The following is a 20,305-nucleotide window of genomic DNA, read 5'->3' as shown; positions in this document are numbered from 1 at the left end:
TCAAAGAAAAAAAAAAGAACCGATTAAGCTAATTTGTAAAGAGATCACAAAACCCACTAACCTGCTGCTTCGACGATATGAGAATGGCAGCTCAGAGATATGTTGAGGAATGAAGCCACAAAGAAGGCCGCTCATGCAGTAGCGGTCGTCAGAGGCGAAGCAGTGATGATATATGATGCTCTGCAATTATTCATTTAAAACATATTTATATTTACTTTCTATATAATTTTTTCATGAGTAATAATTTATTAGGTGAATTTTAATTGACTTAAAAGTTAAAACTAGGGATGGCAGCGGGGCGGCTACCCGCCAAAAATAAACTACCTGACCCCGAAGTACCCAATCCGTTAAGGAATAAACCAATAATACCTAGACCCGTTCCAAATCTGTTTAGAATTACCCGCATACTATCCAAACCCCTCCCGTTTAATCACAAATTTATTCAATCCAAAAAACCCAAACCCAAATCCGAACCCAAAGTGCAACAAAAAATATATAAAAAATGCATTAAAATTCAACTTCAAAATAATAAAACAATTTAACATGTAATATTCTAAAACAATAGTACATAGTAATATTAAAATAGAACAAAAGAATTGAAATTCAACTTAAATAATTAATTCAAACCAATATCTCAATTAAACAATTTAACAATCAAACATCTATTAAAATTCAATAAGAATAATAACAATAGCAAACTAAAAATCAATTAAAATATAATACAATAATACTAAGCTATAACAAATTATCATAGAATGAGAGTTTAATCACAAATTTATTCAATCCAGAAAACCCAAACCTGCATGGAACCCAAATCTGAACCCAAAGTGCAACAAAAAATATATAAAAAATGCATTAAAATTCAACTTCAAAATAATAAAACAATTTAACATGTAATATTCTAAAACAACAGTACATAGTAATATTAAAATAGAACAAAAGAATTGAAATTCAACCTAAATAAAAACCAATATCTCAATTAAACAATTTAACAATCAAACATCTATTAAAATAGCAAACTAAAAATCAATTAAAATATAATACGATAATACTAAGCTATAACAAATTATCATAGAATGAGAAATAAATCCATATAGAACATAATAAAAAGTATCTCAATGAAAAAAAAATTACTGAATTAAAAAGTACATTAAAACAGAACAAAATTACAATAAAAACACAAGAAATTTTACATAAACATAATTCTTGAACTCCAATTTTTCAAGCACCAAGATTCCAAGGATTAACAACCAACATCATCTTCTTCCGCACAACAAACATACATTCAACTCCGTGCATGAACAAGAATCTGAAAAATAAATAAGAACAAGAACTCCACTATCCAAGTCAGAAAAAATTTCAGCCCTATATAAAATCAGAAAACACTAATCCCATGTATATATATATATATATATATATAACTTTAGCAGCAGAAAACCAAACTTTATTAACAAACCATTCTCAGTATATGAAAATTATATGCAAATAATCTCATTCTCAGTATCTCTACACAATCTTAATCATTATTAACAAATCAAACTTTGAATTAACAAACCAAACATGTCAGATTCCACTCATATAGCCACGAATTGGCTTATATTCACCATCCTTTTGCCTTTTAATATATATATTTTCAACAAATAAAACATGCACAAAACCCACAAACGAAAAAATAAAACAATAAACATATATATCTAAGCTGAACCCACAAATTAATTCAACAATATATTCAACAAGTCCTCCTCTTTGTCCGTTTATATGTATTTATATATATATAAAAAAAAACTTGAAAACGGAACAAACAAATTCCTCATGTATCCAACCAACAAACAGACCAAATACAACAATCTTGGAAATAGATAAATAAACATTATTAAATATCTGAGTACTCAGCTAAGACTTGCACTCAACTTAACTGGATTTAAGGAAAAAAAAGAAAAGAAAAGAAAGAAAAGAAAAGCACAAACTCCTTTAGATATTGGATTCTGTAACGATAACTTGCAAGTTAAAAATAAACTGAAAGGAGATAATCACTTCAACTATATGTCACAAAAGATAGCAACTTTTCAGATTTAGTAGCAAAATATCATCAAGCAAATATCATTTTCTCTAACAATTGCTTAAAACTTATGGCTATAAATTCCAGATTTCTCACTCTGCCACTTCCAAGATATGTAAACCGTAATTTTCTTTTTATTTTTCCTTTTGCAGAGTGCCAATTAGAAAAGAAAAGGGGGGAAACATCACTTAAAAAAAGGAAAAAAAACCAGTGATACATTGTGGATACCTATGAATTTCAAGCTATCAACTTCCTGGATTGGGATATGAACTAGCGTAGTAGGACAACGCACTGTCTTCAGCCACTAAAAATGGTTTTCCACTCACCGCGACACGAATAAAACCCTTAACCCATGTTTTTCATCAACCACCTCAATATAAAATAAAATAATACATTTTTTTTTAGCCATGGAAAAAAAATTCCCATATTCGACATATGTCACTGGGGTTGGCGATGGGGCAGGTACCCACTAGAAATAACTACCCGAATAAAAAATGGATTTCTTTTTTTACTTATATACATTATCATTCTATTTTGGCGAGAGTCCAGTAGCTGAAAGCATCACTAGCTTACGCTCTGACCCGAGTAGCATGAGGCACGTAGAATCCCGTGTGAATCAGTGCAGAGACGGCCAGGAGGTTTGCCTAGAAGCAGTTACCCTTGAAAGAGTGCGTGATAGCTCACTGATCGAGCGCTCTTGCGCCGAAGATGAATGGGGCTAAGCGATCTGCTATAATTAATTAATTAATTAATATAAACTGTAATTTTTAATTAGTCGTCATTAAAAATATTTTAGAAAAATAAAAATTTTATTAAAAGTGATAACGAAAATAATATTATTCTCCTATTCCCATATCTATATATAATATAAATTATAGATATTAAATTTAATACTTTACTTAATATTATGGGTATTACTATTACTATAATATTGAAATATAATTATATATATATTACAGTTTATTAGTTGACTTATATAATTTATAAAAATTATTTTTAAATAAATACATATAGATAATTAGGCATTTAGAATTTTAAATTTATTTTTTTTAAATTTATTTTTAATGATATATACGATAATGAGATATTTGAAAATTTTTATAATTTATTTTTTTATTTTATTATTTATTTAATTTTATTTTGATTATAATTTAAAATATTTTATTTAGGAGGGGGATAAAAGTAGAAAAATAGTTTTTATTAATATTCTTTTTATATTTGTATGATTTGATTGGATATATTTTTCAAAAATAAACTTTCAAATAGAATAAATTTTTAAATATAAATTTTTGAAACTATATTACATATAAATATTCTTATATTTAATTTTTTTTTATCAGTTCTTTCTATGGAAAAAATAATATAATTTATGATAAAGTGGTGTATATTAAATTATTTAATTAATTTTTTCCTTCATTTTCTTTTTCTTATAGACGATTATCTAAAATTAAAAAATAGTTAGCTAATAGTTTTTTTTTATTATAGAAAAGAATGTGATTTTTTTTTCTTTTATAATACTCTTAGAAATAATCGGATTATGCAACAGAGGTATTAAAATGTATACAATAATAAAAATAATAAATATTTAATTGATCTAATAGTTCATGTAACGTCCCATTTTCTATTGAATCGAGTTGATGCTTAGAGTCAAGTCGGGCTGATCTAAAACCCGGTTCGATCCATTAGAGTCTAGAGTGGGGTAGAATGGGAGGTAATTGAAATAAGGAAAAGAAGTGGACTTACTTGAAAGAAACAAAAAGATCAAAGTATAAGGATTAGGACTTGCTTGCACTAAAGTATAAAGTTGAGGTATTGAGTTGTACCATTTTGACACTTGAGGTACCATTTGATAATTTTCACATAAAAATCCTTGATATTCTAGAGACTACCCGTGAGTTCCATTTCATTTTTCATTTCTTCATCCTTATCTTCATCTTCTTCCTCTACTTTCCTCTTCCACTTTCCTTTCTCCATCACTTTTAATGGTAGTGAAGATTTTAATGGGATTCAAGCATTAATTCAACTTCTATTCTATCCAAGTAAGTAAACCTTCTTGAATTTCATACTTGAATCATTTGGTGATATTGTAGAGTATTCATAAGAATTCTCATGCATAGGAGAGGTGAGCTCAAAGGTAGAAGAAAAAGGAAGCTAAAAAGAGGAGCTTAAGCTTTTTGGAGTGAAGGTGTGCTATCTCTTTTAGTTTAATTAATTTCCTTGCATGAGAATTTGTGTGGTGTGTTGATAATAAGAAAATATGTTGTTTCATGTTGAGTAAGATGACTGAAAATGGTGAAAAAGCATGAGATGAAATGAATAAATGAAGTAGATATTGAGTTCATGCTGAAACAAGTTTTGCTGGAAAAGTTACCAGTAACTTCACCTTGATTTTTACCCCATTTAACGATGGAATTAGGAAGTGTCATAGAAGAGTTATTTGTTCCTCTATGTGTTAGCTTTACATGGGTTTTTGAATCACCCAAATCGGAGTTGTAAATTGAGAGATATGACCAAAATAGTACAGACTGCGCAGGCTGGAAAACACGACGCGCGCTCGCGAATTTCATTTGCGCGCTCGCGAATTGTGCCTGGAAACTCTCTGACTCTCATTTTGCACTTCTCGCGCTCGCGACTTTGCAAGGCGCGCTTGCGAATTGTGTTCTGATGCTCTTTTGGACTTCATTTTCAATGCAATTGTATTCCTTTGCTCAACTTGTATGCCTCCAATCATTTTAAAACAAAAAGACAACATTAGAACATGCATCAAAACAACATGCAAGCATGCAAATGATGTGAAATGAGGTAAACACAACTTGTAATTGTATTCTATGCAATTGTGAAATGATGTGAAATGGTGTATAAAGTTATGAATTCTATGCAATTGTATTCCTTTTCTCAACTTGTATGTCTTTAACTATTTTAAAGCAAAAAGACAACATGAACACATGTATAAACACAAAATGCAAGCATGCAAATGGTGTGAAACTAACATGACACAAGTTGCCCGCTTAGCGAGGCTATCAGCATATAGGTAAGCAGTAAATTTTATGAAATGATGAAGCAGTTAATTTTTATGACACAAGCATGTGAAAATAACATGACACAAGCATGCAAATTATGACACAGTTACTTTGCTTTTGTTTTATCTATTGTCATTCCATTAATATGCTCCATTGAGGTTAGGTAGAAACCACGTAGATAAGGCTATGTCGCGACATAGAATAGCAGATCTGCGCCCCATACAGTTTGGTACTCCGGCTACAGGCCGTTGAGTGGATACGATTATATAGGCCATAGCAGCCAAGCATACAGTTTCATCCAGTTTCATACAGTTTTTCTTATCACTTCGGTTTCACTATAACCTTATGGAGTCATACAGATATCTTGACATAACATTGCATGAATCATATAGTATACTAAACAACAAGAAAGATCATCAAGGTAAAATGAAAGTATCATGATATGTGTGCTTACATTCCATATGTGAGTACATGTTTATTTCTACATATGTATGTGCTTATATGTTCCTTTATTCATTGTGATATTCACTGAGTTTAATCAAAGTTGCAGAATTCATACAGCATAAAGAACATCAGGTAAGATCATGAAAGTATAATGCTATATATGCTTACAAGTTTCTTTATTGAATCTTTAAGGAGCCATACAGTCATGAGATGTTATTAATCATAACTTATATGATGTGACTAAAAGTGCATAAGTCATACAGCATAATGAATAGCAAGTAAGACAATGAACATATACTGTTATGTAGTCTTACATGTTTATTGATTTCATTCATACAACACAATGAACAGCAGGTAAGATCATGATAGTATCATAATGTGTGATTAAAGGTTCATGTAAAGGAGTTATGAGATAAGTAGAACTAAATTATTTATGTTTATGAATTAGAAGTTTATTCGTTGCTACAAAGAGACATTCATGTTGAAATTTACTGATTCTATGAGTATCAATGCTTTATGAAATTTGTATTTTAAGTTAGTTGCCATCACACTTTGTTAAGTATGTGAATTATGAGCACCACTGAGTTTTATACTCAGCGCGTCGATTTTTATCACGCGTAGGTTGAAGATCGTGGTTGCTACTTGAAGACTTGAAGAGTACTATCAAAACAGAAGTGACGAATTTGGGAGTAGTAGATCGAGAGTAATATCATTAAGAATTATGGCATGTATTAAGATTTATGGCATGTATAATTATTACATTTGATAGAGCTTATGTGATTGGAAATATAATTGAAGCATGTAATTATTGTGGTGTAAGTATTTGGAGGAAATGCTTGACATATTTTACTATAGTTGGTATGATTAGGTCATGAAGACTTGATATAGATCATGAATGCAATTAATTGCTGGATATTAAATGCTATTGAGGATTTATACAGTTATGACTATATATATAAAGTGTTGTTGTGTTATGATGATTAGTTGGAGATATTGAAAGTTTGAAGTTTAATTGGGAGTGTTTTATATTCATATTTAGCATACAGGATGATATCAGCATGACAGGATATAAGTTCAACCAGATTGTAGCGTCTCGGCTCGGTTCATTCGGGTTAACGGGTGGACCGGGAAGGGATGTTACAGTTCATGTGAAATTTGATATATATATATATATGTATTCACACACATGTTCAAACCATTTATCCCATATAGAATAACTAAAAATATAGAGAGGGAGAAAAAAAAAATATATATATATATATATACACACACACACGATAGGTCATCCGCAAAGTTCAGGGTGTCACAAGATTAAAATTGTAAAGTTTAAAGGTGAATTTATATATTCAGCCTTTAATTTATATCAAATATGAAAATTAGAATTTATGAATAAATTCTACTCCCTCAATTCATTTATATATAGAAAACAGGTTTTGCATAGAGATTAAGATGACAGTTTAATTGAACATTTTTTTTATTTTATGTCTAACCTACCTCTAAACAGTATTAATTGGTCTGTTAATAGAGAGAGAGCCAACTCATACAATGAGACTCACAATAAACCATTAATTATGGGGTTTGCAACCAAAAATGGAGGAAAGAGGTGAGATAATATATTAAACTTTTAAAAATTCAAACTTTATAAATGTAACTTCCCGTTTGAAAATTTTAATTTCCCTCGTTTACACAACTCTTGAGCATTTTCAAATATATGCGCGCAAATATAATGAAAATGTGGAGCCAAAACTTTTATTACTCTCAAATTTCCTCAACTTCTACAATATATCTATATATAAATTTGAAATAGGACATGTACATGAAATTGCATTCATAGGCTTTTTAAAAAAAGGACAATAGAAAGAGGGCAACAATATTTGTTGCATCATGAATCCACCATTTTTATTTTATCTCAATGGCATTCCAATTAATTTGCCCACGCATTCTCGAGATGGCCACAACTTTCCAAATGCTAAATTTGAATTCTTTATCTGATGAAGAGCAAAGTATTATGGTTGTTCTTGAAATGATTCAATCTTAAAACTATTGTTGCATGCAACATGAATACCTAGATTTCAATTCTTTATCTGATGAAGAAGAAAGTATTATGGTTATTCTTGAAATGAGTCAATCCTAAAACTATTGTTGCATATAACATGAAAACATGAATACCTCATGATGTAAAAAATTCATTAAGCACTGTTTTTTTCTAAGTTGCAACAAGATAACTTAAATAAATGAGTTAAGAAAAAGTTGTAGCCATATTTAGCATATATGTGAAGTTAATTTAAGTCTGTATCGCACATGTTTCATTTGAAGAACAGGAGCACATATTTTCATTAGTGCTCAATTAAATTATAAAATTAAATTGAGTAACTCGGAGTTAATGAAATTTGTGCACATAATTATAAGGTGTAATATATATTAAAAAAAAGGTCTTTTGAAACTATAGTGCAACCTTCCAATTGTGCATCCATATTATAGATCAACAAACTGTCACTTATATTTATGCTCACATTCATAAAGTTGAGCACAACACATCGTTAAAAATGCACAAAAAATAATCATCTAGTCATACTTTGAAAATACAAGTGCATTAAAATGCTATTCTTTTTTTTTTTTTATGCCACTTTTCTTGTTCAGGGAGCAATTTTCACACTGATAACAAAGCTCATATAAGAGCATTTTAGATTTTTTCATCTAGCATCCTTCTCAAAGTTTCCATTTAAAGTAAAATTCTTTATATAAAAGAAACCCTCAAATTGAAAAGTTTTTCTATATTAAGAGAACAAAAGGAGTATTAAACTTTATGAAATACATTTATACCAAACAAATTCTAAATTTTTGCCTTCTTAGTTTTCACTACACACAATTCCAGTTCTTGACATCCTCTCACCTCTGTTAGTGGTACTGCAATATGCAGTCAGTACATACACATGTTATCTACACCTGAATATACAAAAAGGAAAACACTAAGAGTCCAGTATGACAACCGTGGACCACAAATTTCACAATATATAGAAAAAGAACAAAACTATGTTTTATTTAAAGACATCACAGGAGATTTCTTCTATTTCGTTGTGCTTTCTTCCAAAATCTCTCGATCCACTGTGTTTTTTAGTGAATGTGTTATGTTCAAGTGTTCTTTTCTAAAACAGATAATGCAGGAGTCAAATAGTTGTTCGCTTTGTCGGGCAGATGTGCCACCTGCAGACAAGAGATAAATATTTGGTTCAGCTTAAATGAGGACGATGATTCTTATTGAATGATCAAGCCTTTCAATTTTCAATATTAACTAGAAGATATAGTTGGCCCCTTACCAGCTCGTAGAGCTCCCTCCCTTGCTCAGCAACATATTCGTAACAAACCTGCAGATGACATAAGTAAAAAGTCCATCTCACGTAGCCAATACTGATAATCAAACCCAAACGGAATGCTACTCACATCGAAGCTTTTGTTTCTTGCTGTTGAATCGTGCAATGCCTTCACACAGATATCAGCCACATCGGCACAGCTAATGCCCTATAATTGAACTGTGATTATCAGGACTGATGTGAGTATAATTATGGGCTCATGCTTCTGTCAGACAAAATACAATTTCACACCTGAGAAATCCTATTTCCTTGGTCAAATATGAGTGCTCGTTGACCACCAGGCTCTTCCTGCAAGAGGAATCTTGGAATTATATTCTCCACTCCCAATAGCTGAAAAATCTAATCAGCTGGCAATCATTTTTATTTAGAACTAATAGTATTTTATTCTTCACAACTTTGCATGCATTCTCCTAACAGTTAATGGAGGGGCACCAATGGAACTCAGAAAGCAGGCTGATTTTGGCAAGAAGGTATTTCATGATATTTTTGCCAACATGTCAAAGGAGCGGAAGCGCTGTAGCACACTCTTGAGTAAAATGATTTATATGTACTCCATAACTAGTTCTACTCGAAGTGCACATGGTATTAAGAGTTTGTGGAACATCAACTTCTAAGTAATAAATAAACTTCTATAGCATAATCAACTTCTTCGCATTAAGAGTGTGGCCATTGCATCCTCCAACCAAACATAATCATCACGAAATGTCACATTATCAAACTTAGGGAAAATGGTTACCTTCAAAGGACCAGGACGAATTATTGTGTATCCAAGGCCAGACCGCCTCAGTGAGTCTTCCCCAGCCTAGGCCACAAACACCAGTTAGGTACCCAAAGGTACTAACAATAGTCAAATGTTTTATAAAATAAGTAAAAGCACAGTAAAGGACCAACCCTCTTGGCTTTTAGAACTTGCTCCCTTCTGGTAGGTTCCACTCCTAGTCCCGTACATGAGACCAAGATGAAGTCTGTTTCTTGCCCAGTCTGCACAATATATTCTTTCAAAAATAAGACATATTAAATACACAGATTCTAAACCTTCATATAAACAAAGTAGAAAGAAAATCTCACAACAAAATCTGATGAATATTACAAATTCACAGTTTCCATATTGTTAATAAATGGAAGCTGACTTTAGCATTTGAGAATTCAGAACAACTATTTCAAACAGCATAATCATGCTACTCTTTGGTTATTGTTCATCAACTTTTTCCAAACCTTTGCTCAAGTTTTTACATATAATGTTTACCATGCAAAGAGGAACACAGTTTTCTTGCATGTTTGATGTATATATATACCCTGGCAATCAAAGAATAGAAATTGAGATAAACCGAATGTTATGCATGCAGCAGAGCACCATGACTTACAGGCAACGCTTTTATATATTCCAATATAAGCTTAAAGCTTCTGAGATCTTGCTTTGGACCTGCAGGTCCTTCAACTGGTCTCTGCAGCAAGAATGATAAAAAGAATTAGCAAAGCTAAATAAAAGAATCTGCAAATCCATCAGGTGTCTGTATTGTCATCCGCATCATGAGAAATATTCTTCTTCATTTACACCGAAAAACTCCAAAAACATCTTGAGTGCTAAGACCAATACACTGACATTAACAATAAGAAATATTTGCTTGATAATTTTGTTTAGAAAAATTAGCAGTCTCATTGGATAAGGAAAATGAGTTATAAACAGTGATTTGGTAAAATATCACCATAGTTTGTACTCATAATTTGGCCAAGCAATTAGTTTGAAATGAGCTTGTCCCAACTTCTTTCATCCAAACTCCACTTAACCATCAGTCTTATTAATCAAGACAATGTATCATGAAGTTCTTACGAAAATAATCCAAATCCCGTCCCCCCCTAAAGGTAAAAAATGAAGGACAAAACATTGAAAAGCAACTTGCTACTAAAGGTTACTTATAGTGGCAATGGCCAGCTAGGATGTTTACAAAACCAGAAGCAGGAGGATCAAGTGATCGACAAACCTGTCTTCGGGGCTCAAAGCGTAAGGTCAATGTGTGCACAAGGAATGGATCCAATGGTGGATCATCAGGTTTCACAGGGCGGAAGGATGAAAATGGCACTCTGACCTGCCATTTACAGAAAAAAATGAAAGAATAGAATTACACACAAACTTTTCAACCTGTCCCAATAAAAGAAGAAATGGCGACTAGGGTAGCACCAAAAACAACTGCAGTTATTTGAGTAAGGTCCGATGATCTTTACCCTACAAAATCCTACTTTTGTGCTAATCCTTGCAAAATACAATTTGCTTTGACTTGTATCAGCTGACGGACCAGCTTCAAGAATTAAAACATAGGATCTTCCATTTCCTCCAACAGAGAGCACCAGACCTTCATACCTGCCATTAGAAAAGTTCATTATGGAAGCAAGATAAGCATTTCACAATGCAGGCAAAAAGAACAGCTAAGAAATGTATCAATATCTGACTTCGAGTAATATGAAAGGCCATTTATATGTTAAGAATCATGTACCTATCGAGAGTGTAACCCAGAGGAAGAGAAAGCTTTTTTGATAGTTCCACATACCCTCCTCTGGTGAAAACATACCCTTCAGTGAACATGAAAAACAGAGAGTTAAGGGAAGCACATTTGTAGAAATACCTTTTACTTCACAAAAAAGTAAGCCCCTCTCAATTTTAGTTGCCTGAAATTGGATTCACATTATAGGTTGGCTGTATGTGCATCCAGTTTACCTGAGAAAACTGCATCACCAGTCTCTGTGAACTCAAATTTAGCATCCATTCCTGCATCATACTTTGAAGCTATAGCATCCTGGAAATAAGTTCCTTGGCGGACTTCCCACCCATTCAATGAAGAAGCAGATTTGAACTTTGCAAGCAATAGCTTGCTTTTGCTGCTTTTTCCAGCGCGAAGTTGTGCTAGTTTGTTGTTGTAGTCCTACAATTGTTTTCTAGATTTCAGATAAGCAAAATTTTGAAGCGACATTCGGATGTGGCAGAGAATGCCTCTAAAAATGAAGGAAGGATATCTAGTTAAGCATACTAAAGACAGTACATTTGCGGTGTCATAAAGAAAGCATATTCCAACTCAATCAAACCCATGAGTATTCTCACGCATTCAAGGAGGTTCGTAAAAGAGGATTGGGACGTACCTGAAATGCTTTACTAAGGTTGGAAACCCCTTGGTGATCAACTCTGAAGAGATCACCGGTAATGGCAGAACGTGCAGTGGCACAATAGATAATTTTGTTACAGCCTTCCACAGCATCCCTAAGGGTGGAAGGATCGCCCACGTCGCCAACCACAATCTCCACTGACCTCGGGAGCATGTCAACGACTTCCTTATCAGCTTTCCTTACCAAAGCCTGGGTAAAAGAATCCATTTAAGGCAATGGAAGACACTGGACAGAAGAAAAGAAAAGAAAATAATTTACCTTGACAGTATAACCCCTGAGCATAAGCTTTCTAACAACAATCCGGCCAATGCGGCTGGTGCCTCCAACCACAAGCACAGTGGTATTCTGAGCCCCAGGAATGGCGAACTCGCACATTGGGCCCTCCCTTATAAGCAACGCATCCAATGCCTCCATGTCATCGGCACGTGTAGTCCTCGAAATCTGCCCCAACCCAGAGAACTTCCTCCACACCTCGTCGAATATCTGCCTGGACTTTCTCCCTAAACCTACCGGATTCACGTCCTCCAAACTCAGGGTTTGCTTTTGCGTTCTCGCGCCTTGCTCATTTTCTACTTCATCGTCTTTCTGGTTGTTGTTGGTGGCTCTCACTGCGATGAGTTTGCGACGAGAGCTGAATTTCAATTTCAAGTGATTGCTATTGCTTAAAGTGGCACATGGCGTTGGTGAAGTTCTGATCATTTTGACTGACTAATGATCGACGGCAACTTTGATTAATTAATAAGGTTCGGAGGAGAGGATAACTTTGAAAATAAAATAAATTAAAATAATGGATGGTTGGTGTTCGATTTTAGTTCTTAAGTGTCAAAGACCACAAAGAATTAGAGCCCACAAGTCTGCCACGTTCTTCTCTATCTTCCTCCTGTCACTCTTTTCCTTCTCAATCCTTTTTTCTTTTTCTTTCTTTTTTTTTTTTTTTCTGGTTGGGGAAATGAACATGCAAGTCACAAATATGTATTTACAATCATCCTTTCCTTTTCTTTCGGCATGGCCGAGTATTCACTCTTTTCCTTTTTTATTTTATTTTAATATTTATATAAATAAATATAAATATTTATTCATTTATAAGCAACTGTGGTGATGGAAAGAAGTCTGGTTTAAGGGAAAAGATTAAATTAGGGTGTTAAAGGATGAGTGGTTGGTTAACCTGACCATCATGTAGATTTGATAAAATTAATATTTTATTTATTAAATTGGATACAATTTAAAATTAGGGTGTCATTATAATTAAAATTAAAAGAAAGTTAGATTTATGGTACAATTAAAATTATCCATAAAGTTTGAGGTTTTTTTTTAATGATTTAGCCTTTTCTTTAGGTATGGCCAAGTATTCACCCATTTGATTATATTACTTTAAACAAAAAAAATTAAATAAAATAATTTAATAATGAATTAATAGAGGGACATGTGAGGAAATTGTATTATTATTTTAGAAATTATAGTAATTTCAAGTTATATAGTCAGACTACAGACTATAGTTTGACAAAAAATAATAACAGATTATATAAATCATCTCTTATATATATATATATATACACTAGTATTAGAACTCGTGCGATGCGCGAAACAATATTAAAGAATGAAATAATTTTTTATAACTTTGACGCAAACACAACAAGAAAATTAGATGGTTGTCAGAAACACAACACGTTTAACCCGTTTAATATCATAAATAAATAGATTAAGTGGATGTGTTGACATATATACGACCCACTTAACCTGCTTATAGTATTTTTAACTTTTAACTCTAATCATATTTAAAAATAATTTTTTACACGTAAAATTCAAGATTCATAATTAAAATAAAAAGAAGTAATACAACAATAAAATTTAAATATGTTTTAGTTAGAGTATTTATATTTAACAATAAAATTACCTCTTTACTCTTAAACAAACGGATTACTCGCCTAACCCGCGTGTCAACCCGCGACACAACACGTTTATATTCGTCTCATAAATGGGTGACTCGTTTATGACATGAACTTGTTTAACCTCAACCCTAACTCATTTATTTCGTGTGTTAGACGAATTGTGTTCGCGTGTCGTGACCCGTTTTGACACTTCTAGTATGACCTGCATAAAAACAAAGCACACACACTATTAATGTATTTTTCAACGGTGATAATAATTTTGAGAATTTAACTAATTATATTAAAATAAAAAATTAAGAACTTTTTATTTGATGTTTATGATTCATTATAAATGATTGTTTATTTATTTGAAATATTAATGTACTATACTTATTTAGTGCATTGTGTCCTAAGAGTGTGGATCTCCTACTTTTTCTAAAAATTTTAAAAATTTTGAAAAATTATTTTTGTATCTTTTTTATTAATGAATAATAAAAAAAATAAGCAGGGATAAAATTTTTTTTCGGAAAAATTTTTGTTACTTATTTTTTTATATAAAAGAAAAATAAAATTAATTTTTCTTACAAATTTAGTTTCATTGTTTTTTATTTTCCTTCTAATTTGAAAAAAAACTATCGGAATTCTTTCCTTTATATTCCTTTCTTATTTCCAAATAAAATAGTTTATGCTTATTAATATTTTTTTCCTCCTATATGATATTATCTGAAAATATAATTGCTTTTTTTCTCTTTATATCCGCATGATGCTCAGGGTAATATTATTAAAAGATGAAATAGTTACATTCAAAAATGGTAAAATTACATAATAAAATGATAAATTATATCTTATTGAGTTATGCTGAAAAGTTGCGATGCTAAAATATGTCTTATTAAGTATCATGCGAAGCTTTTCATAAGGTATGCAATAGCAAAAGCCATGCACAGTATGATCTAAATAAAAAAATGCATACACACTATTAATATATTTTTCAATAGTGATAATAATTTTGATAATTTAACTAATGATATTGAAATAAGAAATTAAGTATTTTTTTTTATGTTTATGATTTATTATAAATGATTGTTTATTTATTTGAAATATTAATATTTTACTTATTTAAAGTATTGTGTCTTAAGCATATGGATGTCCTACTTTTTAAAAATTGTCGTATCCGTATGTTTTCGTATCTCGTGTCCTGTGTCCGTGTAACCTAGTTCATGGTATATGAGACTACTCCTTACACCAAGCTAATCAACCATGATTTTTTTTATTAGCAATAAAAATTAAGTGTTTTTTTTTTAATTTGCTTTTGTGTCATCGAAATAAAAAATGAAGTATTTTTTTTTATTTTATGTTTATGATTTATTTTAAATGATTGTTTATTTATTTGAAATATTTATTCATTACTTATTTAGTGTATCATGTTCTAAGCGTGTGGATGTCCTATCTTTTTTAAAAATTGTAGTATCCCGCTTTCATGCAATATAGCTCTTGATATATGAGACTACTCTATACACCAAGCTAATCAATCAAGAATTTTTTATTACCAACAAAAAATAAAGTGTTTTTTTTAATTTATTTTTGTGTCATTTAAATAAGAAATTAAGCTCTTTTTTATTGTGTTTATAATTTATTATAAATGATTGTTTATTTATTTGAAATATCAATGTATTACTTATTTAATGTAATGTGTCCTAAGGGTGTAGATGTCCTACATTTTTTAGAAATTGTCGTATCTCATGTCCTGTGTTTGTGTAACCTATCTCCTGGTATGTGAGAATACTCCATACACCAAGTTAATCAACTAAAATTTTTTTTATTACTAATACAAATGAAGTGTTTTTTTTTATTTGCTTTTGTGTCATTGAAATAAGAAATTTAGTGGTTTTTTTTATTTTATGTTTATTATGAATGATTGTTTAATTATTTGATATTAATGCATTACTTACTTAGTGTAGTGTGTTTTAAGCGAGTGAATGTCCTGCCTTTTTTAAAAATTATCGTATCTCATACGTTTCATATCTTGTGTCCCGTTTTCGTGCAACTCAGCTCCTGATATATAAGACTACTCTATATATCAAGCTAATCAACCAAGGTTTTTTTTACTACCAATGAAAAATAAAGTATTTTAAAATATTTTTGTATCATTGAAATAAGAAATTAAGTTTTTATTTTATTTTATGTTTATAATTTATTATAAATTGTTGTTTATTTATTTGAAATATTAATGTATTACTTATTTAGTGTAGTGTGTCTTAAGCGTGTAGATGTCGTACTTTTTTAAAAATTATCGTATCCCTCAATTTATATTTTTTAAATTGCTAATATAAGATTTATTTAATAGTAAATTATTGTTTATTCACACTCTTTTTAAACATGTGGATTACTTATTAATTATTTTGTAAGAATAAATAAATTTATATTAATATATTAAACGCTAGAGATAATCTTTTTTATAGATATTATCTTGATAGAGGGATTATCTGAAAATATAAAACAATTGATCTAAGATAATCTAAACGATTGTGCTAAATTGTGTGAATTTTAACATTCATCATTCTATAATCTAACATAAATTGTGTGAATTTTAACATTCATCATTCTATAATCTAACATAATGCCTAGTGGCAAACTGTACTACTTACACATGACTTTCATATAAAATAAACTGCCATGCTTTTATATATTATATAGATATAGATAAATATAGACTTTCCGATAATGATAATAATTTTGAGAATTTATAAATATAGATTTTTCCAATAGTGATAATAATTTTGAGAATTTAACTAATTATATTGAAATAAGAAATTAAGTATTTTTTATTTTATGTTTATTATTTATTGTAAATGATTGTTTATTTATTATCATATCCGTATGTACCGTATCACGTGTCCCGTGTCTATGCAACCTAACTTCTGATTTATAAGACTACCACATACGTCAAGGTAATCATTAAAATAAACAATTAAATATTTTTTATTTTATAGTTTGGGTTATATGTCTTTTAATTTAATTTTAATTTAAACTAATTATATTAAAATAAAAATTATTTATTTTTTATTTTTTATTTATTATAAATGATTTATTATCATATATCTCGTACGTTTCATATCCCGTGTCATGTGTCTGTGCAACCTAGCTCCTAGTATAAGTAGTTCTTATTTTATGGCTTGTGTTATTTGTATTTTAATTAAATTTTAATTCAATTTAATGAATTATCTTAATGGGATGTAACTAATACGTATTATCATTATCATGATAAAGACATTATCTAAAACTATAAAACAACTTATTTTCTTACAATTGCTTTCATTACACCTTATCTTCTTATAACTGTGCTAAATAATTATTGTCCTCCTAATACTTGGCAATTTCAGAGGCTTATACTTGACTTCCATATAATGCAAATTGCTCTGCTTTTATATATATATAGATAATGAGTTCTCTGTAGCCATAAGTTAAAATTCTAACACAATATTCAAATGTCATTTTGTCATTTTAAATTCAACAGCTAATAAAACAGCTATTTTTACCGAACACTCTTGCTTTACACAGCTATATAAACAATTAACAATTAATATCTAACCGCTGACAACTATTAAAACCGCTGACAGCTACTAAAACAACTAGTATTCCCGAATACCCTATGTTTGCAAGTGTAAGTAGTAAAAATTAATTGAACAATGAATAATGAAATTTATCATACTTATTTCTTATTTATGTCTTATATGTGCTTACTGTTAGATTATATTTACATATGCAAATAGTGAACTACAAAATCTATTATATTTAATCATTTGGTGCAAATATTATTATACCAGTTTTTTTGAGATGCAGTGTTATATGTATTTATCTCTATATTATGTTTGCTGAGTGCAAATGATAAAAGTTACTTAAGTAATGAATTATGAAATTTATCACATTTATCACAATGCATCATTTGATATAAGAGATATTGTTAGATGTTGAAATAAGGAGCTCTCCCAAGTGAATTTTATTTAAACACAAGATTAGAAAAAAATCCAATATCACTTAAAATGACCGACTCCTGTCTATTTAAATCAACTCATAGTGGTTCAAGGAATTTTATTAATTTAAGCATTAAGACATATTTTTTTCAAATTAAATAAAAGAATTTAACAAATTAAAATGATAACATTATTTCCAAATCATGTTTTATTAAGGACAAAAATTAAATCTTCTATAAAACTAAATGATTGGTTTGCCTTTATTGATTTTAAGGAAAGCTATAACATAAAGTCTTCCTTCTATTTTTGTCTTTTTCTATCTCTTGTAAATCTCTCTCTTCAAATCTCAAACATGCTACACAAATATTTTTGATTATTAAACCTTCAAAGAAAAACTCTACATGAAAAAGAAGATATTATTGGTTATTAAACAATTTTTGTCAACTTAAATAATTATAATTTACCTTCCTTACAATATGCTTCAACCCAAAATCAATATATACATGTGTATGTATGAAACAAAAAAAAATTTTAAAAATTATTATTATTATTATTAAAAAACATTACTTACCAAGGCATTATAAGATTTATTGAAGTTTATGTATTAGAGTAAATAAGTAAATAAAGGAATAGTAGATATATAATTTGATAAGTTAAAACGAACTATTATATTAGCCAAAATTGAAAAATGAATGAGAATTAAATTTCTCAAATTAAAATTCTTAGAATTTTCCTTTTTAGATGCTTATAAAGTTCTAAAATGACAAGGCAAAAGCTCAAAAGAAGCTTTAATAAAAAAGATAATCCTATTAAGGATGATAAAGAACTGTGAGTAGAGTTGAATAATGTGCATCGCTCATGCATTTTACATTTATGAATACATGAATAATATGATATCTACATGAAGCACACATACATTTAGAAATACCACATAGGCGTATGTGCCATGAGTCACATTAAATATATACACTTATATATTGAAGTATATGGAGATATTGGATATTATACATTGTGAATGATATGAAGTTTTGTGATTGACATTATTTATTTGTGGTGTGCCATGGAGTTAAAATGATGTGGATCACTCTGGGGTGAGAGCATGGGCATGGTGAGAATGCCGTCAGTAGTAAGCGAGTAAAGTGGCGTCCCCCTCTGTGCACTCTATGATTTGATGTGCATTGATGATAAAAAAAAAAAAAAAAAAGGAAAATAAGGAGAATTAGACGGATGAGATCCGTCAAGCCCGAATAGGGGTGGGCTCCCTGAGTACACTTAACACAAGGATCATAGATTATTTTTCCAAAATCATTTTAAAGTATGCTTTAGGGTGAGGATGATCCTTGTTATAGTGGGTGATTCCATGGACTGATGTCCACTATTTGATTACTTAAAATATTGTGATTTATTTGTTAAGTGTGAAATTCATGCCTACATGTTCATTCATAATTAGCCGAAGGGATACCGATTGTATAATACGATTATTATACGTGTGATTGTGTGGGGTGAGAGAATTATCTAACTCTACTCATTGAGTTTGGTTCTCACCCCCACCTCCTTAATTTTTTCCAGGTAATAGGAGAAAAGAAGAACCATATGGATCAAATTGAGCAGAAAAACAGATGAAGGAAAAAAAAAATAGTAGTTATATTAAACATGTAAATGTAAAAGATTGTATATTATAGAGTTTCACAATTGTATTTCAAATGGGTTGTAATTCAATAGTATGAATATATGTATTAATTATATAAGTTGTATTTTGATACATCTATAAACTATCAGATTGGGCTTTGATTATGAGAATATAATCATTAGGCCTGAGGCCACGATTATGAACTTAACTTATTTAGGCATACTATGTGCTTAGGAAGCCTTACGCCCACCCAAGCCTTTGAAAACTGGTCGTGATAGAAAGTGATGATATAACATTTTATTTTTCATTATAATTAATATCTTTATATTTAAATAAAATTAAATGTTCTTTATTAAATAGTGGAGTTACAATTCAACTAATAAGATTTCATTATAATAAATATATAATAAATATAAAGTTTTTTATTGAATATTTTTTATTATATAAAAAAAATAATTGAGTTAAAATAGAGCTATAGTTAATAAAAATTAATTAAATAATTTAATTAGATTAACAAATAGAATTAAGATATTAATTTCAATTCACTAAAATTTATTTCATTAAAATTAAATATTCTTATACTTCATTTAATTTGAATATACGAGGATTTAAAAAAATAAATAATTAACTAAATATATCACTTGAATAACAATAATTTGCTTATAATAATTAATTGTGTTAATTAATATTTCAGTCAATATTTGAGAATTTAAACAAGAACCTATAATTTTACCTTCCATCATTTAATCAAAAGTACATAAGCAAATTATTTTAATTGATACAACG

The 20,305-nt window shown here is 29.9% G+C and overlaps 1 protein-coding gene across 2 annotated transcripts; it reads right to left on the bottom strand.

The window, feature by feature from the left end:
- Positions 1–8,282: 8,282 nt before the first annotated feature.
- Positions 8,283–12,964, bottom strand: LOC149492859 (protein HIGH CHLOROPHYLL FLUORESCENCE PHENOTYPE 173, chloroplastic-like). Of its 2 annotated transcripts, none has more exons than XR_016318937.1 (13): positions 12,309–12,964; positions 12,027–12,239; positions 11,608–11,812; positions 11,387–11,462; positions 11,118–11,253; positions 10,877–10,981; positions 10,259–10,339; positions 9,786–9,875; positions 9,631–9,696; positions 9,126–9,182; positions 8,965–9,053; positions 8,841–8,888; positions 8,283–8,727 (listed from the first exon to the last, which is right to left on the bottom strand). XR_016318937.1 is itself a non-coding variant. In XM_089716608.1 (13 exons), the coding sequence occupies exons 1-13, from the start codon at positions 12,747–12,749 to the stop codon at positions 8,656–8,658; spliced, it is 1,668 nt and encodes a 555-aa protein (XP_089572734.1). In that variant the 5' UTR covers positions 12,750–12,959; the 3' UTR covers positions 8,283–8,655. The 2 variants fall into 2 exon arrangements, 1 of the variants encoding a protein (XP_089572734.1); XM_089716608.1 differs by having other exon boundaries at positions 8,965–9,042; positions 12,309–12,959.
- Between the last annotated feature and the right edge of the window lie 7,341 nt (positions 12,965–20,305).

This window comes from Jatropha curcas, chromosome 11 (genome assembly GCF_041381405.1).
Source record: "Jatropha curcas cultivar XTBG-Jc1 chromosome 11, XTBG_Jcur_1.0, whole genome shotgun sequence".
Lineage (NCBI taxonomy): Eukaryota > Viridiplantae > Streptophyta > Magnoliopsida > Malpighiales > Euphorbiaceae > Jatropha > Jatropha curcas.
This window is presented reverse-complemented; position numbering and strand designations above follow the sequence as displayed.